General features: G+C 37.3%; 1 protein-coding gene and 1 long non-coding RNA gene across 3 annotated transcripts; one reads left to right on the top strand and one right to left on the bottom strand.

Moving 5' to 3' along the window:
- Positions 1-7,991: 7,991 nt before the first annotated feature.
- LOC117281396 (uncharacterized) lies at positions 7,992-9,344 on the bottom strand. Its single transcript, XR_004512026.2, has 2 exons — positions 9,206-9,344; positions 7,992-8,320 (listed from the first exon to the last, which is right to left on the bottom strand). It is a non-coding gene; the product is annotated as an uncharacterized lncRNA (long non-coding RNA).
- On the top strand, positions 9,243-25,006 carry LOC104104112 (phytyl ester synthase 2, chloroplastic-like). Of its 2 annotated transcripts, XM_070195913.1 has the most exons (14): positions 9,243-9,612; positions 10,727-10,778; positions 10,985-11,040; positions 16,533-16,691; positions 16,775-16,879; positions 18,313-18,419; positions 18,767-18,888; positions 19,130-19,238; positions 20,578-20,708; positions 21,051-21,420; positions 22,218-22,331; positions 23,725-23,810; positions 24,448-24,557; positions 24,647-25,006. In XM_070195913.1, the coding sequence occupies exons 1-14, from the start codon at positions 9,243-9,245 to the stop codon at positions 24,835-24,837; spliced, it is 2,082 nt and encodes a 693-aa protein (XP_070052014.1). In that variant the 3' UTR covers positions 24,838-25,006. The 2 variants fall into 2 exon arrangements, 1 of the variants encoding a protein (XP_070052014.1); XR_011414138.1 differs by lacking the exon at positions 24,647-25,006 and having other exon boundaries at positions 23,688-23,810; positions 24,448-24,558.
- The last annotated feature ends 1,796 nt before the right edge of the window (positions 25,007-26,802 follow it).

Raw genomic sequence — 26,802 nt, 5'->3', positions numbered from 1 at the left:
CTATTTATACTTGTGGTTTATGAAAGGGAGAAGAAGGTCGATTGCCTTTATTTTTGGTTCTCCATCTGCGGTTTGTAAAATTCTGCATGCGGCCGCAGATTTTCTCTTGCGGTTGCACATCGACCTTTTCTCTGACAGACTAAACTTCAGAGAGTTTGCATTAACAACTTTTCATTTGTGTGGTCCGCAAGATAATTTTGCGGCCGCATTTATCTTTTGCTACAACACTCCAAATTGTGTGGTCCGCACAAGTCAACCGCGGTCCGCACTTCTTTCAACACTTAACCATATTTTTGTCCACAGTTCCTGTAAGTCACACTAAGCCCTGTAGCACGCTTCAAATTAAGTTAGCACAAAAATAACATCTAACTACAAAAGAAAAAAGGAAAAAAAATATGGGTTGCCTCCCAAGAAGCGCCTGATTTAATGTCGCGATACGACGCAGAATACCATTAATTGAAATGAATGACCGCCACGACATGACTATCTCCAACTTTTCCCAAATAGTGCTTCACCCAGTGACCATTGACTAGGAATACTTTATTATTTTTTTTCTTCAAGTACAATGTACCAAAAAGTGTCACACCCATAATTTTAAAAGGACCGCTCCATTTAGACTTTAGCTTCCCGGAAAACATCCTCAACCTTGAGTTAAACAATAACACAAGATCGCCCACCTTGAACTCTTTGTTCCAGATGTATTTGTCATGAAGATATTTCATCTTTTCTTTGTAAAAGGATAAACTTGTATAAGCATGATACCGGAACTCATCCAATTTCATTCAAATGTGCAACCCTCAAGTTAGCGGCTACATCCCAATCAAGGTTCAACTTCTTTAGAGCCCACATGGGTTTTCTTCACTCTTTTCCCTCTTTTACTCTTATTTTATTAAGCATTGGGGACAATGTTTATCTTTATTCAGGGGAGTGGAGTTTATTGATCATAATTGATACATTCTGAGACATTTGTCCTGTAATAACTTGATATTATTCTCTCTTTTCTTATTATGTATATATTCTCTCTCTTTCTCTCATTATGTATATCCATTCTATCTTCAGTAGTTTTTGCTTAGTAGCTTCTTTATTTTTGTTTCTTTATGAATTCTTTGTTTGATTTAGTAGCTTATTTGTTTGATTTAGTAGCTTCTTTTTATGTTTTAGTAGATAATAAGCCTTTGGTTTTCTCAATGCCACGGTTCTTTCCAAAGGTAGTTATTGTGTGAACCGGGTGACACGTCCTAACGATGGATAGCGTGACAACCTTCTTAAGGGAACGAGTTCGTTTTTGTGTTTAGGTAATAATAGTAGTAGTAATGAATAAAAAGACCTAATTAAGTCATGCTCGAAGAGTCAACCATGCTTCAATTGGTACCAACACACTTAACTACGTGTTTATGGTTAGAGACAAGTTGTTTTGAAAGAAATAACTCTAGTTAGTGACCTTGTAACTCTTGTGTTGACTTTGGCAATCATCAAGTGATTTAATTAGGCCATAGTGATCTTTAAACTTGAATGTGGTCGTTGTGGGCCCTCGACTCTATCCTATTTAACAATCCAATTGTGTGAGGGGTGAGATGAATTGTTACTAGTCCAAGTATTTGTGCGAAGGTTCTAGAACTTGCCCCGAAAGTGTTTCAAGGCAAAATCTTAAGTTTTGCATGGTTTGAGAAGTGATTGTAGGCTCTCCTTGGCCCGTTTGAGTTTTCTATTGCCAACCAATGTCATTATCCCTAGTCAACCCCTTTGAGCCTCTAATCTATCTCATTTTATAACCATGTTACAAACCTTTGCCCATTTTGTCGTGACCCTCTCTTGGCACCCGAGCTTTTCTTAACACTCTTATAAAACAAATGGCTCAAAACATAAGTTTGGGAGAGAGACGAAGAACTTGAAAAAGGTATCAAGGCACAAAAGGAGAAAAAAAATGATGAGAAGAAAAATCAAGAAAAGAAAAGAACAAAAAGAAAAATGCAAAAAGTGAATAAGTGGAAGAGTTAAAGGGATTCAAAGAGAGTTAATGATCCCAAACATGGAGAAATCAAAAGGGGAGAAAAAGAATGAAATGATCAAGAAAGAGTGATTCTAAGTCTCTTTAATCTCCAATAAAAAGAAATTGCCTCTAAGAAATGGCAAAGTGTGAGCCGAGAAATGAAAATTGGAGTGCTTGAGGAAAGATGTAACCACTTACCTATATAGTATCCTACCCTAACCCAAAAACCTTCATTACATCCCAAAAGAATTCCTACTTTATTTAAAACCGAGTGAACTTATATTAGTGGCGATCTACATGAGGGGCAAGCCTATGGTACTTGAAGCCGTACTTGCGACAATCTCTTGAGAGAGATGAGTGAACCTTTCATAAATCTTTGGATTGAGTGCTAAATTTCTTAAGTGAGCTAGGAAAATGGAAAGTAGAGGGGGAAGAGTTTGGATCCCACCATGAACCACATGATAAAGCAAAAGTCCTTGATGAGTAAAGTCAATTCTTAAATCTCAAATGTCACATTAGAACTATATGTGCATGAATGTTTAACGCGTCGCCTTGTTGATAATACATGAGTAGTGTGGGTAATTGTTGGTCCCAACTGATGTGTGAATGAATCACCTTTGACTCGCTGAAATGACCCTTAACTTTTGGAGGTGAGAACTAATTTATTTGCTTGCGGACAAGCAAAGACTTAAGTTTGGGAGAGTTAATAAGTGGAATTTTGACTGCTTATTAGCACTGTTTAGCTTTTGTTTTAGTCTGAAAGTACTGAATTGTGTTCCCAAAACTAATAAAATTGTGCAAACTGCAGGAATGCTGGAATTTTGGTCTCCCGAGATAAAATCCGACTCAAAAAGGAGTGTTCTGAAGTACAAAGCAATAAAGGGCGCAGAAGCACAAAAGTGCGGTCCGCAGAAGAAACTGCGGACCACAGAATTCCATCTGCGTCCACAAACCAAGAAGGAAAATCTAGCAGAGCTTTCAGCAATGTGCGGATTGTAAATGAATTGTGCGGCCGTAGAACTAGGCCAAGAGTCAAAGATTAGAGAGTATGCAAAAAGACCAGGTCCAAGAGCCTTTGTGAATTGCGGACAGCACAAGAATTGTGCGGCCGCAGAAGACTGCTTCGCGGCTGCAGAAGATTGTCTGGCGGCCGCAGTGCAGAAATGTGTGGCCGCAGAACTCCACTTCCTACCAGCTAAAGAAATATGCAGACCGCGCATGGAATTGTGCGGCCGCAGAACCTCCCGCGGGGTATTTTTGTCATAGATTTTCAGTCCTGTATAAATAGATGAGTTTCACAAAATTAGGTCAAGTTTTGAACACCTGAAGTTGCTGTAGCCGTTTTTCTTTACTACTTTAGGAAGTTTTACATTACTTTGGTGTATTTACATTAGATTTGATCATTTTAATCTTTCATTATGAGTTTAATTAGCTTTTCTTCCTTATTTTCTTCAAATCTCATTATGAATAGCTAGACTATTACTAGGGTTGTGACACAACCCTTGTGTGTAAACCTTATGGGTATCTAATTTAGTGTTTGTTTATGATTGGGTATTGATTATTTAGCTTAGTTCATGCTTTAATTGTACAATTAATGGCTGCAAATATTAGTTCATCCCTATTTGACTTAGTCTCTACTTGAGAAAGAGGGACCTAGTCTAGGATAACTTAGCTAACAAGGAATTGGGTCAATTGAGAGATTGATTAACCCAATTAAAGGGTTCAACCTAGAGATAGTAATAACCCGACTTGAGCTCTTATCAACTGTTTTGGGTGATACCCATTTTGTCTTGAGAAAGCCAAATTGGGCAAGACTACTCTCAGACCGAGAGGTATTGAGTGGGTAACGTAGAGTTGAGAACTATAATACATCCCAATCAACAAAACAAGCATTAACGTCTTTATCCTATTAGGCAAACACCTAGGTTATGGTCACAACCCTAGGCCTTTTACCCATTTGGAAAAAACCTTAAAACATTTATCTCTAGCCTATTTTTTTTATCTTGCAATCATTAGATTAACAGTAGAAATAGGAAATCAAAACCTTGTTGTGGAAGTGCAATCTAGATAACCCATTTGTTTGCTTCAAATATATATTTCTAACTCCCATCATAACTCCTAGTGGATTCGACCCCGACTCCTAGTTGGGTAATTATTATCGCATACGACCGTGTCATATCTCTTATTGAGGTGTGTTGTGGACATGATCAACCATATTCTCTTATTTTACCCCGGTCGGAGGTAAGTATAATTTTTTCTGGTACAAATAATCCTATATTTGTATTTTTCAGAATCCAAAATCTTTGCCATTGAACTTGTCAATCTTAACCTTCCCTTCTTCCGACATTATTTTTCACAAAAAGAAATTTATGTGAATAGTAACCGCAAATACTACTTTGTGTAAGAAAAATATCTCAACCGTATAAAGTAGCCAACAATCACTATTTGTGAACGATACTATCACTATTAATGAATAATACTTCACAATTGTGAGTAGTGTTAGTATTGATGATCAATAGTGCCGCACTATTCTTGTGAATAGTATCTTCACCAATACCGTACTTTTTCATCAGAATTACATTGTCTGTTCTCTGATACCAGTTGTTGGGAAGCATCTCAGACTGATAGTGAGAGAAAAATATATTTAAAGAGAACCACAATAAATTGCACAAAATAAGATTTACGTGGTTCGCCAATTTTTGCCTACTCCACGGCCATACAAAGAATAGCTCTTTATTAATATTGAGAGAGAAAGAAGAATGTTCTGAGGATCAGTGTTTTAAAAGGCATGGGCGTAAGGCAAAGCGTTTTACATATGCCTCAGCGAGGCGTAAGCCCCGAGGAACGGGGCGTAAGCCCCATAGGTATTTAATTTTTAATATTTTATAAAATAATATATATATATATATATATATATATATATATACACACACACACACACACACACACACATGTGCTCCATCCCTATAAAAAACTAGTCAAAATAATCTATTATACGCTACTTAAAACACAAGTAACTTGAGTCGAAAATAATAAAGTTTTCTACATGGAGGAACAAAAAGGATAACTAACCTGCGATTTGAACTTTGAACTTATTGTTATGAAGGAGAATGGAGTTCTCTTTGTATTTGTAAAAAAAAACTTGAATATTTGTTCCGTTTTAGAGATATTAGCAGACTATCGTACAAGAGAAAAAATTGAAAAAGACCATGAATTAGAGCGTCAATCAATAAAAAAGGTCTTGACTTTTAAATTTAATACATTTCAATTCCTTTTTAAAGCTTTTGAGTAATTACAAGCCGACTTTTAAGAATTTGGGTATTATATGAAGGACTTATTCAACAAATTTTATTTTAATTTGAAAAAGTTTCTGGGGCTTACGCCTCACTATAAAAATGCGCCTCAAACTCCCGGGCGTACGCCCCGAACGCCTCTTGAGACTTTCGCCCCACATCATCGCCTCAGGGCATTTTTGGTGCGCCTCGCCCCAGTGCTCGCTCCGAAAATACCTTTTAAAAACTGCTGAGGATGATGTACAACTGAAGAAGAGCGCCTGTTTATAGGCAAAGCATCTGCTGAAAGAAAAGTTTGCAGCGAATGTGAATACGCGGCAGGACGGCACTGTAAACTACGCGCCAAATTGTTTCTTTCATATTTGCGGCCTATCTTTGGTGACTCTTATTTCTTTCTTTCTCTTTCTATTTTTCCTTTCATTCTTTTTCTTTGACTTTTTCATTTACACACATGGGTTTGTCCCATCATTTTCATGTTTCGGTTGTGGGTATTTTTATCCAAATATTTTTCCTGCAAAAAGAGTAGCTAAATACTAATACCCTTTAAGGTACTAGCTAAACTCTAATAACAAGGGTTAAAAATGACTAGTTTCCGATTTCTACCCTAGTCCTTTGACCAAGAACTTGGGCTTAACTGCTGCTTGATATCTCTACATACAACCAAAAGATGAAAATATCGTTTCATTGGAGCTATTTAAATTATTAGTTGTTTAATCATGGTAACAACTTATTTCCTATTTTTTCTGTATTATCAATACTTATAAAGAACAATGGTCCGTTTTCAGATGTGAAACAATAGAAGGATTTTGTCCACTGAGCAACCACAAGTTAGAAAAGAAAATGATGGGTCTATCTCATTCAAAAGCTAAAGTAATAGGTATGTGCCTAAGAAAAATATTTGGCAGAGAATTTTTTTGGTTTGGTAGTTAATTTTGTTGAATTTCTTTAGTTTGGTTGCCAACTTTGTTGAATTGTCTTCGACTATAAAAGGAGAGCTTCGACTCTCGTTCCTACACACCAACAAAGAGACAAAGAAATAGTGAGGTTTCACAGACAAGGTATAAGAAAATAGTTTGTGAGAAAAATAGAGAATGAGTGATATTGTAGTGAGGTAGGAATATCAAACGAGGGTTATTTCTTTTGAGTGTTGTAGTGGTTTTTGGAGTATTTTACTCGGACCTACAAAGTGTAAAATTACTTGCTATAGTAATATCAGTTGCTCGTCTCGGGGCTGTGATTTTTCCCTTATTCAAAAGAGTTTTTCACATAAAAATCTTGGTGTCGTTATCACTCTTTTATTCTTGTCAATTACCGTATCTCGATACTATGTTATTATTCCGCTTTTATTATTAAGACTATTATTCTCCAGGGGTTTATTCCCAACATAAAATTCCCTTTCCTTCGTCGTGGTTACCATTTGCATTTGGAAATTCCCTTTCCTTTGCAGGTTTGGAAGCCGTGAGCTAGAAAGAAGGCGAAGGGAAATAATTGGGAAAAAATCCAACTTAGTTCGCACTTCCAAAATGTGCGATAACAACTCCACCATTGAGTTACTATACCTTTTACTTATCAATTTTTGTCATGAAATTTGCCACCTTTTATGCATAATAATTGATTTTAAGAGCATTTCTCTGTTAATTGCAGTATTACTTAATCCATACTTCCAAAATGTACGATAACAACTCTACCATTGAGTTACTACCTTTTGTCACGAAATTTGCCACTTTTTGTGCATAATAATTGATTGTAAGAGTATATTCATTTTTGTTTTAAATTGACTTACTCCTTAGTCATTTCTCAAGTTGGCTTCTTCTCTTAAACAGAAATTTTCTTTTTCTTCTAACAATTTATACTAATCCAATTATTACTAACCAAGCTAGATTGTCTGTTTAAGATAACCATTGGTTTCTTACTCAAAAGGCGCAAATGCTGGACGCATGCTTCATGCACCGTCCATTCACACGTATCCAATGAAAGAAACAACTTTCGTCTAATTTTCCAAGTAAATAATCAAATTTGTGGAAACTTAACTTTCATCTAAATTACGTCGAGAATCATGGTCTAAAAATTACAAACGTAATCTTGTTTTGGCTGTACTTTAACTACTTTGAAATTCGACCTTTTGTGCCACAAGTAACTATATGCGCCGCAATATTCCAAATGCCGGTGGAAGATTAAGGTGCAGTCGTCCCAAGGCAGGATGTATGGTATAGGGCCCTAGTGCTTCGCGTTTTTCTATTCAATCCCATTCCATTCTAGGATAGGCGACTAATACTAAAAAAAATACTTCTCTTATGACTTTAGCATTGTTAGCTTAAAAGATATATTTTTGCGTATAAAAAAAAAAATTAGGTAAGACCAGTAATTAGTTGGTTTATCACTCAGAGTAGCCAAATGTGAAACTCACAAAAGGGAAGGACTCCTTATTTGCCGGGCCAGTTTTCTCTTATGTAAAATCCGGAGTAATGCCTAAAAAAATAGTAATATTCACTCTTTTAGTTTATATGACGCTAATTTCTTACTTTTTTATATTTGAAAAATAATTAATTTTTTACTTCACATTTTATTCTTAATGATAATTTTTTATAATTATACAAATATTATATTATGTATAAGATTACGAGTATAAATCTTTTTATAATCACACATATATTAAGATTGAGGACTCCCACTCTTTCGTGTGAGACTCTGGAAATATTAGAGCGGAGGTAAAAGCAAAGAATAGTAAAAAAGAGAGAATAACTAACAAGTTTCGGAACAGATGACTTCTAAGTTATAATTCTTTTTTTTTTTTCCTTCTCTTTTTTCTTGCAGTAAAATCATTCTTCTGTGTGCATATGTGAAAGATATAAAATCACATAATACACAAATAATGCTTAAGTTGTTTGCAACATAAATGGTGTTTAAATTACAGTTTTTTTTGGTAAGAGGGAAAACCCGCAACCGCTACAACCTCTGTCACAGCCTCTGTCCTTCGGGTGAGCACTCTGTGGTGAACATTTTGTGCGCACTGGGTAAACTCCCCCTGTGAAATAGCCTGCAAACCACACAAGGGATGTAAACCGCACTAGGCAAGCCCTGTGTAAATTACAGTTTAAACACAATTTTGCATTTTAGCACAGTATATCTTAGTATTAACTTTGAGCAAGGGTTAACTTCACATACTTTTGATAGATAACCATTTAATATATCAAGATCTGGATGTTTATTAGTGTGTAAATGAAATAGACAGCATCACTGTTATAGCTATCAAGTGGGTAAAATTAGAATTTGTCCGAATATGCTTCATTATAATCTTTTTTAAAATTTATGTTGGATAAGTATAATCTAATTTGCTTTCTTATAGGCAAAATTTATGTTGTTACAATCAAGAAAGTCGTTTTCCAATACGCACTTTAAGATTGGTAACAGAAGAAATTACGTGGCATACAACAACTAGACACAACAGTTCATATAAAGCAGCCTATCATCCAAATTTAAGTATAATAATTAACTCAAGTGATCAAGTGATCGTTCGCCTAACCATTTAAATTAAAAATAGTCAATATAAGTTTAATATATACATAATTCATATATTTTATATGTATAATTGTATATAATAGATGTATAATTTATGAAAATTATTAAGAAAAAGAATATAACGGAACAGGCTATTTGTGTTAAAGATCCCGTACAAGCAATTGCATTACCGCAAAAAATGTGTGGATGAGCTAATAATGGCTGACTTTTACTTCACCAAAAGTTTTAAAAGTGATTAAGTGAGGCTGTGGGGTCCAGACGATGTCTGTATATATTGGTAGTCATGAGTCCATTATTGATATTTTATGATTTCAGAACCCGAATAGAATAAACTAAAAAGTCAATATAAAAAGAAGGTGCAAAGATATAACGAGCTTTCCATTTCAAAACTAATTGTTCTTACGTAGTGCAAAAGCTTATCGGCATTTTGATTTTTGTCTATGGCGGCTATTCCCACTGGCGCTTACACGGCGGCCGGTGCCTCGCCGCTGCTCCATCCGAACTCATGTCTCCTTGTCACCTCCGCTAGATTCAATTTTCGGGTGCGTGCATCAGCAACTACTGCTGGGGGATCAGCCGCCTCCACCGGCCAGCAACCGCCAACGCCGCCTGCTCCGTCGAGCAACAACGGAAGGTTAAGGAACAACTCCACTACTGAGCTAGAGGAAAAAACTTTAACTATAAAGGATTACCTGGAATGGAGCAAGGATATGATTGGATGCGGATCCGAGGATGGGCCACCACGCTGGTTTTCGCCCTTGGACTGCACTTGTCCAATCAAAGACTCGCCTCTCTTGCTCTACTTACCAGGTGAGTTAAATGACACACCGAATCACCAACTTTACTTATTTTCTTCTGTTACTACAAAATATCTTAAATTGAATGGACGATAGACAAGAAATTAAGGCGATCTGGATTAGGACATGCCAGTATTATAGTGAACTGCTAGTAATTAATTTATTACTACTGTGGGAGTAGAAAGTATCGATTGGGTCTTCTACCTAACTAACTATCCACGTTTTCCCTTTCATCATCAAACACGTAGTAATCACTGATAACGTAGCTGCTACGAGCAAAGGATGCAGATATATCTACTTTTCCCTTTTTCTTTTCTTTTAAGTTCTTCCGTGTCTGAACGAGACAGCATATAAAAGATGAACTTTATGAAAAAATGTTCGAACGAGAAAAAGAAAGAGCATTAACTATGTGCTGTTTTTGCCGCTAATTTTCAAATTTTACATGCCTCGTTTTTGTTTCCTTACATTGTTATATTGCATATGTGTATTGTATTTTCGTTAGATTCCTAACTCCAAAAGTATACTCCCTCCGTCCAATTTTATTTTACGTTATTTAACTAAGTACGAAGTTTAAGATATTAGTTTAACTTCTTTGTATAAAAGTAGTAATGAAAGAAAATAGCAAAATAAAAAATTAGATATAAGTTTGAATAAGAAAATATCACATCTGAACTTAAAGTGAATGGTTAATAGATTTAAATTTTAGAAACTTGTTGTATAAAATAATACTCCATTGTTAGTAGAATCTTAAGTATGTCCATCACACACTATGTGATAAATTTTTGATTCATCTTATGTTGTTATCTTAACTATGTTTGGTTTTACAAAAGGATCTAATCAAATATAATGTTGCTGGACATAGAAATGAGCTCTAGCTTATTGATCCTCTTGTATAATAACACTAACATTCTCTCAAATAGCTGCAAAGAAAAAATTTATAATTGATTGCATTGTTCAGTGGCCCAATTATTTCGTTGTGAACAAAGCCATAGTGCAGATATTGATATATGGCACAGACTAGACAAATATCCTTCTCTGTATCAGTGTCTGTGAACTATTCATACATTGATCTAAATAGCTAAATCTATAAGTTAATTAAGCAATTCTCTTTACTCGGAACACTGCAGGGATTGATGGTGTTGGACTTGGCCTTATAAAGCATCATAAGAGACTTGGAAGGTGAGTTTGTTAGTTGATCTTTCCGGCACAATGCTGGAATTTAAAATGTTTGATTTTCAGTATTACTATTGTCCTCTAAAAGCATCATTTATAAAGCATCATAAGATGTTTGTGTTGTACTGGATAACAATATCCTGTTAAGTCATCATCTTCTTCTTCTTCTTTTCTTTTCTTTTCTTTTTGGGTGGTGCTTTCCATACATGAAGGATCTTCAATATATGGTGTCTCCATGTTCCAGTTACAGATCGAACATCGTTCACAGGTCTCTCCTTCCTCATCTCCCTATTTTTAATAGGAAAATTGCTTGCTAGAATTTTAATAGATGGAAACCAAACAGCTGAATAAGAATATTTAAAGAGTGGAAATGGTAGTAAGTGCTGCTGCCCCTAAATTTTGATTCATTGTATGATTCCATATGGAAATTTAGAAGTTATGATATGAGGATGTATTACTACTATTATTGTTAGTTTACAGCATGTATATAGTGTAGTATTGTCCCACATTGGTAGAAGAGCAGTATGTCCTTGTATAATATAGCTATAAATAAGGACCTCTTGTATTGTATTGTTCATCAAATATCAATAACATATTTTCTCCCGTGCCTTCTCACATGGTATCAGAGCAATTGTGAGAGACTTATCGCTGTGCATAAATTCCAGCGATTCCGGGAAAGAGAAATCGCTGTGCATAAATTCCAGCGATTCCGGGAAAGAGAAATCAGTACTTTTTAAGACTGTTTTCTATCTGCTTCATTTTTGTCAGTGTTGTGCAAAATCCAACACTACCACAAGAGTCGTCACTGTCCGGTGACTAAACTCCAGTGAAAAACTCCGGCAGCAGCCTCCTCACGCGCCTCCATGCGCCACCAGAAGCTCATGCGCGTGAGCTCACGCGCTGGCGCGTACGACCACTTCCGATCCTACCCCTACTGTTTTCATTTCATTCCGACAACTTTGAGTTTTTTCCGGCAGCTACAGTAGATTCCGGCAGTGATTTGATGCTTTTGATTTGGTAATAATTTGCAACAATGTCTTTGGGATTTGATGCTTTTGGGTCTAGAAACATGAGTTCTGGAAGTTCAAGTGCTATTATTACCTCAGAACCTTTAATGGGAGGTTCAAACTACTTAGCTTGGGCTTCATCTGTCGAGTTATGGTGTAGAGGTCAAGGTGTTCAAGATCATCTAATCAAACAGTCTAGCGATGGAGATGAAAAGGCAATAGCACTTTGGGAAAAAATCGATGCTCAGTTATGTAGCATCTTGTGGCAATCTATTGATTCCAAGTTGATGCCCTTGTTTCGTCCATTCCAGACATGTTATTTGGTTTGGGCAAAGACACGCACCTTATACACTAATGACATATCTCGCTTCTATGATGTGATATCACGGATGACAAACTTAAAGAAGTAGGGATTGGATATGTCTACTTACTTGGGTCAAGTACAGGCAGTCATGGAGGAATTTGAGAAGTTGATGCCAGTTTCTGCTAGTGTGGAAAAACAACAAGAGCAGCGACAGAAGATGTTTCTCGTTCTTACCCTCGCTGGACTTCCTAATGATCTTGATTCAGTACGCGACCAGATTTTGGCTAGTCCGTCTGTCCCGACAGTTGATGAATTATTCTCTCGATTACTCCGCCTTGCTGCAGCACCAAGTCCACCAGTGATCTCATCACAGATACTTGATTCCTCTGTTCTTGCATCCCAGACAATGGATGTTCGGGCATCTCAAACTATGGAGCATAGACGAGGAGGAGGTCGTTTTGGAAGATCTAGACCCAAGTGTTCTTATTGTCACAAACTTGGACACACTCGTGAAATGTGCTATTCCTTACATGGTCGTCCACCCAAAAATGCTTACATTGCTCAGACCGAGACTCCAGGTAACCAAGGATTTTCTTTATCTAAAGAAGAATATAATGAGCTCCTTCAGTATCGAGCAAGTAAGCAGACATCTCCACAAGTAGCCTCAGTTGCTCAGACTGATACTTCTGTTACTGGTAATTCTTTTGCTTGTGTTTCCCAGTCTAGCACTCTTGGCCCATGGGTCATGGACTCCGGCGCTTCTGATCACATCTCTGGTAATATATCACTTTTGTCAAATATTGTATATTCACAGTCTCTTCCCACTGTTACTTTAGCCAATGGATGTCAAACTAAGGCAAAAGGAGTTGGACAAGCTAATCCCTTGTCTTCTATCACCCTAGATTCCGTTCTTTATGTCCCTGGCTGTCCTTTTAGTCTTGCATCTGTTAGTCGTTTGACTCGTACCCTCCATTGTGGTATATATTTTATTGACGATTCTTTTATTATGCAGGTTCGCAGTACGGGACAGACAATTGGTACAGGACGTGAATCAGAAGGCCTTTACTACCTTAACTCACTCAGTCCTTCTACAACATGTCTAGTTACAGATCCTCCAGATCTAATCCACAGACGTTTAGGACATCCGAGTTTATCCAAACTTCAGAAGATGGTGCCTAGTTTATCTAGTTTGTCTACATTAGATTGTGAGTCGTGTCAACTTGGGAAACATACCCGAGCCTCCTTTTCGCGTAGTGTTGAGAGTCATGCAGAGTCTGTCTTCTCCTTAGTTCATTCTGATATATGGGGTCCTAGTAGAGTCAGTTCATCCTTGGGATTTCGTTATTTTGTCAGTTTCATTGATAATTATTCAAGATGTACTTGACTTTTCTTAATGAAAGATCGTTCTGAGTTATTTTCTATATTCCAGAGTTTTTGTGCTGAAATCAAAAACCAATTTGGTGTTTCTATTCGCATTTTTCGCAGTGATAATGCCTTAGAATATTTATCTTCTCAATTTCAGCAGTTTATGACTTCTCAAGGAATTATTCATCAGACATCTTGTCCTTATACCCCTCAGCAAAATGGGGTTGCTGAGAGAAAGAATAGGCACCTTATTGAGACTGCTCGCACACTTTTAATTGAATCTCGTGTTCCGTTGCGTTTTTGGGGCGATGCAGTTCTCACAGCTTTTTATTTGATTAATCGGATGCCTTCATCTCCCATCAAGAATCAGATTCCGCATTCAGTATTGTTTCCCCAGTCACCCTTATACTCTCTTCCACCTCGTATTTTTGGGAGCACATGTTTTGTTCATAACTTAGCCCCTGGGAAAGATAAGTTAGCTCCTCGTGCTCTCAAGTGTGTCTTCCTTGGTTATTCTCATGTTCAGAAGGGATATCGTTGTTATTCTCCAGATCTTCGTAGGTACCTTATATCAGCTGACGTCACATTTTTTGAGTCTAAACCTTTCTTTACCTCTGCTGACCACCATGATATATCTGAGGTCTTACCTATACCGACCTTTGAGGAGTTTACTATAGCTCCTCCTCCACCTTCGACCACAGAAGTTTCATCCATACCAACCGTTGAGGAGTCTAGTGTTGTTCCCCCTAGTTCCCTAGCCACAGGAACACCACTCTTGACTTATCATCGTCGTTTGCGTCTTCCATCAGGCCCAACTGGTTCTCGTCCTGCACCTGACCCTGCTCCTGCTGCGGACCCTGCTCCTAGTACACCGATTGCACTTCGGAAAGGTATACGGACCACACTTAACCCTAATCCTCATTATGTCGGTTTGAGCTATCATCGTCTGTCATCTCCCCATTATGCTTTTATATCTTCTTTGTCCTCGGTTTCCATCCCTAAGTCTACAGGTGAAGCGTTGTCTCATCCAGGATGGCGACATGCTATGAGTGACGAGATGTCTGCTTTACATACAAGTGGTACTTGGGATCTTGTTCCTCTTCCCTCAGGTAAATCTATTGTTGGTTGTCGTTGGGTTTATGCAGTCAAAGTTGGTCCCGATGGACAGATTGATCGACTTAAGGCCTGTCTTGTTGCCAAAGGATATACTCAGATATTTGGGCTCGATTACAGTGATACCTTCTCTCCCGTGGCTAAAATGGCTTCAGTCCGCCTTTTTCTATCCATGGCTGCGGTTCGTCATTGGCCCCTCTATTAGCTGGACATTAAAAATGCCTTTCTTCACGGTGATCTTGAGGATGAGGTTTATATGGAGCAACCACCTGGTTTTGTTGCTCAGGGGGAGTCTCGTGGCCTTGTATGTCGCTTGCGTCGGTCACTTTATGGTCTAAAGCAGTCTCCTCGAGCCTGGTTTGGTAAGTTCAGCACGGTTATCCAGGAGTTTGGCATGATTCGTAGTGAAGCTGATCACTCTGTGTTTTATCGGCACTCTGCTTCAAGTCTCTGTATTTATCTGGTAGTCTATGTTGATGATATTGTTATTACTGGCAATGATCAGGATGGTATTACCAATCTGAAGCAGCATCTCTTCCAGCACTTCCAAACTAAGGATCTAGGCAGATTGAAGTACTTTCTAGGTATTGAGGTTGCCCAGTCTAGCTCAGGTATTGTTATTTCTCAAAGAAAATATGCTTTAGACATTCTTGAGGAGACGGGGATGATAGGTTGCAGACCTGTTGACACTCCGATGGATCCGAATTCTAAACTTATGCCAGGACAGGGGGAGCCGCTTAGCGATCCTGCAAGCTATAGGCGGCTGGTTGGAAAATTAAATTATCTCACAGTGACTAGACCCAACATTTCTTATCCTGTGAGTGTTGTAAGTCAGCTTATGAATTCTCCCTGTGATAGTCATTGGGATGCAGTTGTCCGCATTATTCGATATATAAAATCGGCTCCAGGCAAAGGGTTACTCTTTAAGGATCGAGGTCATGAGCAAATCATTGGATACTCAGATGCTGATTGGCAGGATAACCTTCTGATAGACGTTCTACGTCTGGATATTGTGTTTTAGTAGGAGGAAATTTGGTGTCCTGGAAGAGCAAGAAACAGAATGTAGTTGCTCGGTCTAGTGCAGAAGCAGAATATCGAGCAATGGCTATGGCAACATGTGAGCTAGTCTGGACCAAACAATTGCTCAAGGAGTTGAAATTTGGTGAAATCAGTCGGATGGAACTTGTGTGCGATAATCAAGCTGCCCTTCATATTGCATCAAATCCGGTGTTCCATGAGAGAACTAAACACATTGAGATTGATTGTCACTTCGTCAGAGAAAAGATACTTTCAGGAGAGATTGCTACAAAGTTTGTGAGGTCGAATGATCAACTTGCAGATATTTTCACCAAGTCTCTCACTGGTCCTCGTATTGGTTATATATGTAACAAGCTCGGTACATATGATTTTTTCGCACCTGCTTGAGGGAGAGTGTTAGTTTACAATATGTATATAGTGTAGTATTGTCCCACATTGGTAGAAGAGCCGTATGTCCTTGTATAGTATAGCTATAAATAAGAACCTCTTGTATTGTATTGTTCATCTAATATCAATAACATATTTTCTCCCGTGCCTTCTCACAATTATCATATACTGAAGTCGAACTCTCTTAGTGTTGCATAAAAGATACAGATCTTATGTAATTTGCAAAAAAAGGGGCCCTTTACGTTCAGCTGAATGAGATAATTATGAATCACCAAATAAGTGGGAGCGAGCGGTGCATAAAAGTCTTTCAGTTATTCTTTATACATTAACATGAAATGTCTTTGCCTTGATATCTTGTGCTTTTTGCATTTTTTTGTAATGTGTAATTTAACTCGTGTTCACTTCACAATTTGAACAATGTCTAGACAAATCTGCCGTGTTCCATCTTAAGCATTTTTTCCCTTTTAAACTGGTGACTTGTGTGCTGGTTTTATCATTTGAAATGAAAGTAACAGCGGGATATGCTTCCACTTAATTGTCCTCCAGACCTAGTGCACCTGGTTGAAGCAACTGTTAGGTCAGAGCATCATCATGCACCAAGACGGCCCATCTATCTTCTTGGAGAATCTTTTGGGGGATGCCTAGCACTTGCTGTTGCTGCTCGTAATCCTCATATTGATCTTGCACTAATTTTGGCAAACCCAGGTTCAGAAGCTTGTAATTTTATCTGAGAAGATTTAATATTGCCTGAAGCATGTCATAGTTCTCATTGCAAAGATGTGTCTCAGCCACGCGTCTACGTGAATCTCAGCTGCAAAATCTGATAATGTTGTCAGAAGTCATTCCTGAGCAACTCCATCCAAGCATGGTTAAAATGCTAAGTGTGACGACAGGTTATAGTTAACTTCATCCTCTAATTTATGAGTATAGTAGTTCAACTAGATGGAAATTTGACTTGCTGAACTAGCATTATGATAACTTTTAACAACTCTGAGTTGTATATTTATGTGGCATTTGTTTTGAAGTTACCAGAAACTGATTTTTTTTTTTGTTGAGTTTTGTAGAAAGTGTTTGTTTGAATGATTTTTTCAGGAAAGATTAACTTCTTTTGAAGATTTCCTAACTCATTTTTTTCGGGACATCTTACAACAACAACATACGCAATATTCACACCGTGGGGTCTGGGGTTTTCGGGAAATCTTCCCAAAATAAAAAATAAAAAATTCCTGCATGTCCTAGATTACTGTGCTAGATGAAATGTGAACTGTTTGGTTTGGTGGATAAATGATCATAGCTTAGGACTATTATTTATTCTGAATCATTATGATCAGAGAAGGGGAGCCTTGGCGTAACTAGTAAAGTAGCTGCCATGTGACCAGGAGGTCACGGGTTTGAGCCGTGGAAACAGCCTCTTGCAGAAATACAGGGTAAGGCTGCGTACAATAGACCCTTATCGTCCGGCCCTTCCCCGGACCCCGCGCATAGCGGGCGCTTAGTGCATCGGGCTGCCCTTTTTTTTTTTTTTAATCATTATGATCAAAAATCTTGCTGACTAGAATTGTAAGAGTTGCTTTTTTAGATTGTAGGAGCAAAAAGCATGCTAAACATGCTCTCCAGTTACAAATTAAGATGTTTGCTTGCCAATCTATTACCACACATCTCACTTTACATTGTATATTTCTCCAAAATATGTGTGTATCAGTTGAGGCAACGCATACTTCATCTCAGTGTGCAGCAACTTATTCTGGTCATGTTTGTTCTAACTTGCACCACAAATCCAGTCAACTCGAACAGCTTGACTGCTGAGCCAGAATAAACCAATGACTTGAAGAACTTAATCCCAACATTGAACAGAACATTCAGATCTGCTTGCTGTATGCATAATTCTTTAAGAAGCAATAGATTTGGTAAAACACCTCACCTTGTTATTACATCCTATCCTTTAAACTTCTCTTGATAAAGCATGTATGTTCATGTTCATCTGATTTATGATGTCAATAAATCATCACCTAAGCTTTTAGCGCCTGCACGAATAAATTTACATTTGGTACTTTTAGTTGTAATGTTGATTGGGACTAAATCCCTCCTTAATATTGGACTATGATGGGCTAAAAATGGAGCGACATGAAGAGTGAGGATTCATATAGCCAACCCGACTTGCTTTGGATTCAGGCGTAGTTGTTGATGTTGTTGTTGCTGATTAGGACTAAATAACTTCAGCGATACTTGCCGTTTTTCTTGCTTAAATTGGTTAACTGAGTTTACTTTGTGGTAAACTTTTAGATGAACTGACAACTGATGGGTGAAACTCAATTACAATGATTAGGTGTTCCTGCAAGGGTGGCAGTGGCAATTCCTGATAATGGGCGTCCTCTGCAACAAGCAGTAGCTGAGTTATTTCGCGGTGATGTAGCATTCTCATCCTACTTAACTGTAAGGTTCAATAGTCTTAACTCAGTAGGTTAAATGCAAAAGCCATCCCTCTAAAAGTTATTTCGCGGTGATGTAGCATTCTCATCCTCTTAAAGTTTTCACCCCTAGATTTTTTTTTTGCATTTGGACCTTTCATCAATTTATTCTTTGTGACATCTCCTTAGCATTGATAAGATTTCCTTTCAGTCACCAAGTTTATTCATGTTGAAATCTTCTTTTCCGCTCTAGCTTTGATACTTCAATAGTTTCAAAGATTTTAATTTAGAAGCCCATTATTAGTTGATATGTTCAGTTTCAGTTTTCTTTTGTAGTCAGTTTGAGCAAGAAAATGATGAAATAGGTTGCAGGTGCTGGCTGATGTTTTACCTGTAGAAACACTTATCTGGCGGTTGAAGATGCTCAAATCAGCCGCAGCTTTTGTCAATTCTCGCCTCCATGCTGTCAAAGCTCAGACTCTGGTACTTTCTAGGTAATTCTTCAGAGTTCCAGCGTGTCACTGGTAAAATTTGGTGAAAGAGAGATTTTTAAACCCCTCCTCCCTCCCGGGAAATAGTTGATTTTCTCTCTCTTTCCATCTTTACATGAAGTTTATTAGTGTACACTAGAATTGTTGCATTCTCTTCTCTTTCCAGACATTTCGAGCAATATCTAATTCAGGTTAGCTTTCGCGAATGTCACTATGCATGACTAAGTGTTCTATTGCTATGCAGTGGAAAGGATCACTTGATACCCAGCCCGGACGAAGGTGAGAGGCTTCGTCACATGCTTCCAAACTGTGAGATCCGGAGATTTAATAATAGTGGTCATGCTCTTCTCCTGGTAGGCTGTTCTTCTTTTCCAAACCCTTTCAGACCCAATTCCTTTTTCCAACAACAACAAATCCAGTGTAATCCCACAAGTGGGGTATGGGGAGGGTAGTGTATATGCAGCCTTACCCCTACCTTGTGAAGATAGAGAGGTTGTTTCCGATAGACCCTCGATTCAGGACCCAATTCCTTTTTCCAACCTCCACAAATGAATTTTGTTCGGTACCATAATCTTTGTCAACAAATAATAAAACAAAGCAGAGAACTTCTTGTTTTAGACTATACATCAAATATAGATAGAATTTTCAAAAATCCTGTACATGAAGTCTAGTTGAGGTTTATTTAGTGATAAAAAAGAAAATAAAAGAGAAAATGACTCTTAATAAAATGGAGCAAAGAGAACATGCTTCTTAGTGAATGAAGAGGCTTAGGAATAAGTGAAGTAGGAGAAAGAATCTCAAGGATCAGATGCATAGTGAGGCAAGATGATAGCGAGCCCTCTGTCTTTGGCAGAGGCGGACCCAGGATTTGAAGGTTACGGGTGCACTTTTGCATTCAACTAAAATCTTCTTTGTATATAGGATGCCACTACTAATATATTATTATTTTTGAATAGACATATACATGTATACATGATTACATGGAATTTTTGCCGAACTTTCCTGATGCTGGTGACCCCTCTCTTTACAACGTAGGTCCTCCTCTGGTCTTTGGTACTTGCAATTTCCTGGTAATAGTGTGCTTTCTAGTTGCTTACACAAAATACAGGTCCTGGTCATTCATTTATACGTTTTTGAGTATTGGGATATTCACTGCGCTCTTCCAACTTGGAATTATCCATGCAGTTTGTATACCAGCTGAAGTGTGTAGCTTTTTCTCTCATTTTCTATTATCTGCTGTAATTTAGGATTCAGGAATGCTACAATCCTGATATAGCACTTTTCTACTTACTTTTTTTTTTTATCTTTGAAGATTGAAGATAAAAAGTACCAACTTCAGTGTGGCCTTCCAACAAAATTACTCTATCAATATAATTCCATAAAAATTTCACACAGTGGCATATTACATGCCTTACTTCAAAGTGAAATAATCAGTACCAATGGCAGTTTATATAATAGGCTTATAGTAAGTGAGGATTCATATAGTTGTTGTAATGGCAGTTTATATAATAGGCTATATAGTCATGCAATAGCCTACTTTGTATGCTCGAAGTGCTGCATGCATGTAGCTGGTTACTTCAAGTCCCCAAAAATATATACTCCCAATTTTTAAAGCATTCATACAAAATCTTATGCCCAAAAAAAAAAAAAAAACTTTGCTGGGGTACATGTTGAGTTGCAGTTTTTGTGCAGGAAGATGGCTTTGATTTGGTTACTGTCATAAAGGGTGCCAATTTTTATCGACGTGGAAGGCACCTTGACTTTGTTAAAGATTTTGTGCCACCAAGCACTTCTGAATTTGACACTGTGTATCAACCATACAGGTATGTTGTCCTGTACTATGTTGGAAGACACTAACCAGTCTTTAGGGCACTGTAGAGCCGCATAATTTGCTTCCTGGTCACTTACAGTTGTATATTGTGCTCTATGTGCATAGATAGGATATCTAGTTAATGAGGTTCTATGCTGAAAAACTATTATTGGCGGGTCTTGCTTCTCTATATAAGATGCTACCTTTGAACTACTTAAATAGGGTTAAGCTATTGGCATAGTGAATCAACTCATCCGCATCTGCAATTCAACGTGTACTTAGTTCATTTGATAAATAACACAAAAACTGTAAGTTTATTTAATTGTTAGTACTTGTATGACTGATCAAAACACAGATGGATGGAAGTTGCCTTCAACCCTGTAATGATATCAACTTTCGAGAATGGAAATATTGTGCGGGGTCTGACTGGAATTCCTTCTGAAGGCCCGGTCTTACTCGTAGGTTATCACATGATGCTTGGACTTGAACTAGTTCCTCTGGTGTCCCGTTTGTGGAATGAGAAAAAGATTGTCCTGCGAGGCATAGCGCATCCTATGATGTTTCAGAGACTAGGAGAGGGGAGAATGCCTGTGTTATCGATGTATGATGATTTCCGTTTTATGGGTGCAGTTCCCGTGTCAGCAACTAACTTCTATAAACTTTTATCATCAAAATCCCATGTTTTGCTGTATCCCGGGGGCATGCGGGAAGCTCTTCACCGGAAGGTATTATTTACTTAAAACATATTGCTAAGAAATGCGCTACTCAAAATATTTCTATATTTCATTTTAAGAATCTAAGGGTTGCATCTCTTAAAAACTTTGTGATTAATTTGTGTGATTTTTCCCTGCTGTACTTGAAACATAAAGTCATGTGAAACAGTTAAATGAGTTGATCACTAACCTTTTCTTTATTTAAAACCACTGCACCATCCAGCAGATCAGTTGATTCTGCATCTTAGGCTCAACATTAGTCTTATTAACGTCATCTGGTAGGAGCAGTTATCTTGTATATAGAGATACACATCTCTCTCTTTCTTGCTGACTCATTTTGGCATATATGCATGTTCTTAAAGATATTAATAATTATAGGAAATTGAATATTCCAGTTTGGAAACTGAATCTGTCATCTGTAATCATTTGATATTACAACTATATATGACCTAATTTAACTTTGTAATATCTGGACCCCATCACTAAATGTAGAATTAGATGGTCATTTTTCATATTGATGAAACAAAAGTGAAAGTTACAACCTGTTGATTTCTCAAGATGCAATGTTATCTGTTGTTATATGTGGTTCTAAGGAAAGTTTGATACAGTGTATATCTAACGAGAAGGCCAAAATTAAGTACTAAAGTAAGTTGTTGGTCGATATTTTCTTTAAGTAAAGGGAGATTGACTTAGAACAATAGCAGTATTCTTTGTAGTTTTAAATGTTGAATAAGGTTATTACATAAATAGCTAATGAGCAGAAAATAAAAGCCTACTGCTCTTCTAACAGTTTGGTCTTCTAACTTCAGGGGGAGGAGTACAAATTATTCTGGCCAGAACAGTCTGAATTTGTCAGGATGGCAGCTAGATTTGGAGCGAAAATTATACCTTTTGGTACGGTGGGAGAAGATGATATTGGCCAGGTAGTCTCATGAGTTTACATTCTTTGAAAAAACTTAAATCAGCACATGCACATCTATTCTGGTGCATGTGTTTCACCACAAAAGTTGAGCTTGTTTTGTTTGGGATGCACAAATACATTTAGAAATATAAATATAAAAAGAAATGCTTAAAACAATGTTGAATACTTATGACGACAAGATGGATAAGGCAAATGGATAAGGTTGCCGGCACAAAACATTTTGTGGCTTTAGTGCCGTAACAACCACAACAACAACCCAGTAATAATCCCACTAGTAGGGTATGGGGAGGGTAGAGTGTACGCAGACCTTACCCCTACCCCGGAGGGGTAGAGAGGCTATTTTCGGGAGACCCTCGGCTCAGAGGCAAAAGATCTATAACAACAACAGAAACCAGACAAATAATATCAGCACCGTAAGAGACAACAAATAGGTGGAAGAACAATAATAATGATAATAATAAAAATTTAAAATAAAAATAAAAATAGTGTGATGAAACAAAAACCGCTAGCAGTCCTAGACAAAACAATATCAGACTAGCCGGAACAACGAGGAAAAACGTTCAACTACCCCCTAACCTACAACCCTAATGCTCGACCTCCACACCTCCCTATCCAGGGCCATGTCCTCGGAAATCTGAAGTTGCGCCATGTCCTGCCTGATCACCTCGCCCAATACTTCTTAGGCCGCCCTCTACCTCTTCTCGTACCTGCCAAATCCAACCGCTCACACCTCCTAACCGGGGCATCTAGGCTCTTCCTCCGCACGTGCCAAACCATCTAAGCCGCGCTTCCCGCATCTTGTCGTCCATAGGAGCCACGCCCACCCTCTCCCGAATATCTTCATTCCTAATCTTATCCAACCTAGTGTGCCCGCACATCCATCTCAACGGTGTTTTATAATCGAACTGAATCCTTTAGTTTTTTTCTGGTGCTGAGGTTACACATTTTTCATTTTGAAAGGGAAAAGAAACAGAGTTTACAAATGGATATATCAAAACTTCTACCATAAGTAGATTGTAAGAGAGCAGCTCTTGTAAGCAGAAAATTTAGTCATTATTTGGCTGGTCATGATTTTTTACTCAATATATAAAGTCTTTCATCTACTAACTGACGTCCCTCCAAAACTTAGTTTTAGCATGGAGAAAATGTTCTTTTGCTTTTATGTTGAAAGATAAAGTTGGTAAAATTTGGTTCAACTACGTCGACAGATCTAACTACCCCCAAAGTTCTTTCTTGAAGAAGGAATAAAATGAATATGCTTTTCTATGGTGGGCTGTTATTCTAAATTTTTTATCTGCTGCGAGTAACATTGAGAGCTTTCCTTATTGGAGGAAATTTAGCAACTTTTGTATCACAGAATTCATCCTCTTGTTCACTCAACAACCTTTCAACAGATGCTCCTTGATTACAATGACCTGATGAAGATTCCCTATTTCAAGGCTGGGATAGAGGAGTTAACTGATGAGCTGGAGAAGCTAAGGTATCAAGTTTGTTCTTTCCTTATTTTATCTAACTTAGAGTGTGTATGATATGATGGAAATCATTTTTCATGGAAAAGGTGTTCCTGGTTTGTTCCGCTCTTTGGTTGGCGAGTAGAAAATCTTTTACGAAAAAATGTATATTAAAGATTTAATAATTATGTTAGCACATAGGAGAATGGTTTGATGAAATTTTGAGTAGTAAAGATCAATAATAATGTCCAAGTGGTAGTTGAAACAAGTAATATGAAGTTTAAAGCTCGCATAAAACATTTTTATGAAAAATGACTTCTCATACTAAACACACCCTTAGTTTCTATGTTGTGATAGTCAATGGACCTTGCTTTAATACTTGGAAGCTTATTTGCAAGGTGGAAATCCATGGTGGTCTATGTCATCTTGCTAGAAGACTAGAAATGTCCATTACTTTTAAAGACTTAACATGTTCAAGCTTTTAGACCAGTTAAAACGTACAATTTGTAATGCGATAACCTCTCCTTAGCATTTATGGGTATCACCTATTTGACTGATTAAATTTATGATTGAAAATATTGCACCTTAGCCTAAAACATTAACTTTGAAGAAAGATTTAGCTAATTAGAAGGTAGTTGAGCTAAAAGCCACTTTGCGTGAATACAGAAATGACATTGAAGGAGAGGTTGCAAACCAAGATGTACATCTTCCAATCATTCTTCCAAAACTTCCCGGTCGTTTTTACTTCTACTTCGGCAAGCCAATTGAAACAGAAGGTAATTCTTAAAGTACATCACAGTATTAACCTTCCATGCTAGGGAAAGCCTGGAGGTGATATTTGATGTCATTTTACTTGGTGTTGCAGGGAGGAAGGAGGAATTAAAAAGCAGGGAAAAAGCACATGAATTATACTTGGAAGTGAAGTCTGAGGTTGAGAGATGCATTCATTTCCTGAAGGAGAAAAGAGAGAATGATCCATATAGGAACATAATGGCCCGAATAGTGTACCAGGCTACCCATGGTTTTGAATCTGAGGTTCCCACCTTTGATCTATAGTTATTCTTCACGTATCTAATTCTTTTCTTTTCCTTTCCTTTGATAAAATATGGCACCTTTCGTCTTTGAAAGGAAAAACAAAATTAAAAAAAAAGGTGCTACCTTCTTTTCTGTGTTTGTATCAGAAGTAAGCAATGATTTGATTTACAAGTTCTTTTTTTCTAGGGTATTTTGGGTTAACAAGCTTAAAGAGAAGGAGCTCTAAAGCTCTTAGCATTTTGCTGCGAGTTGATCAACCTTTACATAATGTGGCATGGGAAAACTCACTCATCGTCAAAAGTTTGGGTCAAAGGAAATGTTGATATGTTAGGTGTTGCCCCTTCATCAATTACGTACCCTAAATCTTTAGGTTAATCAAAAAAGTTTTTTAAAAAAATCGTTAGGTTAATGTTTGAGTTGAGCTTCTTGTTGACGTGAGGGAAAGTGAAAGCTAAACGTACATAAAACAGGAGTTGAGTTTTAGTTCTATCTCTTTAGTAATAGCCAAAAGCGGCGAGAGCCTTGGTTTGTGAGTTGCGGGCATATTACCACCCTATATGGCCACCTCAAGGACAGGGTTTTCAAAAACAAAATCAGACATTGTCTTGCAAGTTTGCTCTCAAGAAAATAATGAAATACAAAGTAAAAAAAAAAAAAAAAGGGACCAAATTTGATTAGGCAAAAGACGTTTAGGTGGTGGTGGTCCCTCCATCGATTGTCCCAAGTATAGTAAGAGAAATCAGTCAAAAGCGATTATATTGTAGCAAGTCTAATGCTAATATTACATGTGCCATTAAAAATGAACGAGTATATGTAGGATGTTTTTTAACTACGTAATAGTAATTGATTTCCCTATTCTGGAGGTAGCGGTAGTTAATGTTGTGTTGCAGTGTATAAGGTACTATTTTAGAACTACTAGTGTGTACATTAAGTAATAATGGAAATCAGAAGAATGAACAAGTTAGGAATGGTTTTTATTTTGTAGTAAAGTAATAAAAAGGGGTTGGTTTTGAAGCTCAACAGAATGCTCACTTTGTTGGGGCAACACGACAGCAGAATAAATGGGGGTATCTCACTGTATTGTGTTATAAAAACACACGTAAAAATTAATTATACTAACTAGTACTTGATCAATATATAAATAAAGACAAAACTACATGTTACTTCTTTTACTCACTTCTCTGCTCCACAATTGAATAACATAAGTAGTTAATAAAGACATGCAACATCACATTCGCATTAATTACACATTGCTTGAACATCAAAGGGTATACCTTCTGGACTATGCATGCATGCAACTATAAATAACTATTACTACTACCCATACTATTCCTACTCAAAAAAAAATATTATGATAATATCCATAACAATCAGTTTTCTTCATATATACTCTATATATTCACACACAAAAATAAATTTACTAATCGATTAACTGAATTTAAACTTTTAATAAGTCGGAGCCACCATCACTTTTTCAGCTTTACAGTTTTCTTAACCCTCTCCCCCTACCCAAACCGGGCGTGTCTCTCCAAAACATAGTACACATATAAGACTTGTTGTACATATTGCTTTGATTTAACAAAGAGGAGAGGAAACATTAGCTTCCCAGAATTTGCTTTGATTTAATTACGATAAATACAAACTTAAAATGAAAATGAAATTAAAGAAGCTCAACAGAATTCATGATATTCATCTGTAAAACTTTTTAACTACAGAACTAGTTTAGTACCTAACTAGCTAGTAGTAAATGAACTAGATCTGACGCCGGCCATGAGTGTAACTGCTTGAGTTGCTCGTTCTATATATTCTTAAAAAAAAAAAATTCAATAGCATGAATTCTCCCCCCCCCCCCCCCCCCAACAAACTAATGCTTCAGTAGCTCGCTATTGTAAAGACTAAAACTCCAATAAGACTGAATTTCTCTAGAAAAAAGGGAAAACACAGAGCATATATCACCCCACAAATAAAAAACCAAGGCAATTTCTC

This window comes from Nicotiana tomentosiformis, chromosome 2 (genome assembly GCF_000390325.3).
Source record: "Nicotiana tomentosiformis chromosome 2, ASM39032v3, whole genome shotgun sequence".
NCBI classification, from domain to species: Eukaryota; Viridiplantae; Streptophyta; class Magnoliopsida; order Solanales; family Solanaceae; genus Nicotiana; species Nicotiana tomentosiformis.
Note: the sequence above shows the minus strand (reverse complement) of the source record. Positions and strands in the feature narration are given on the sequence as shown.

Excerpts from the sequence above, each read along its gene's own strand:
- LOC104104112 (XM_070195913.1), top strand. The coding sequence starts at position 9,243 with ATGGCGGCTATTCCCACTGGCGCTTACACGGCGGCCGGTGCCTCGCCG. Across the intron at positions 18,889-19,129 it reads CAGACTCTGGTACTTTCTAG|TGGAAAGGATCACTTGATAC; the intron begins GTAATTCTTCAG and ends ATTGCTATGCAG. Across the intron at positions 19,239-20,577 it reads GTGGTCATGCTCTTCTCCTG|GAAGATGGCTTTGATTTGGT; the intron begins GTAGGCTGTTCT and ends GTTTTTGTGCAG.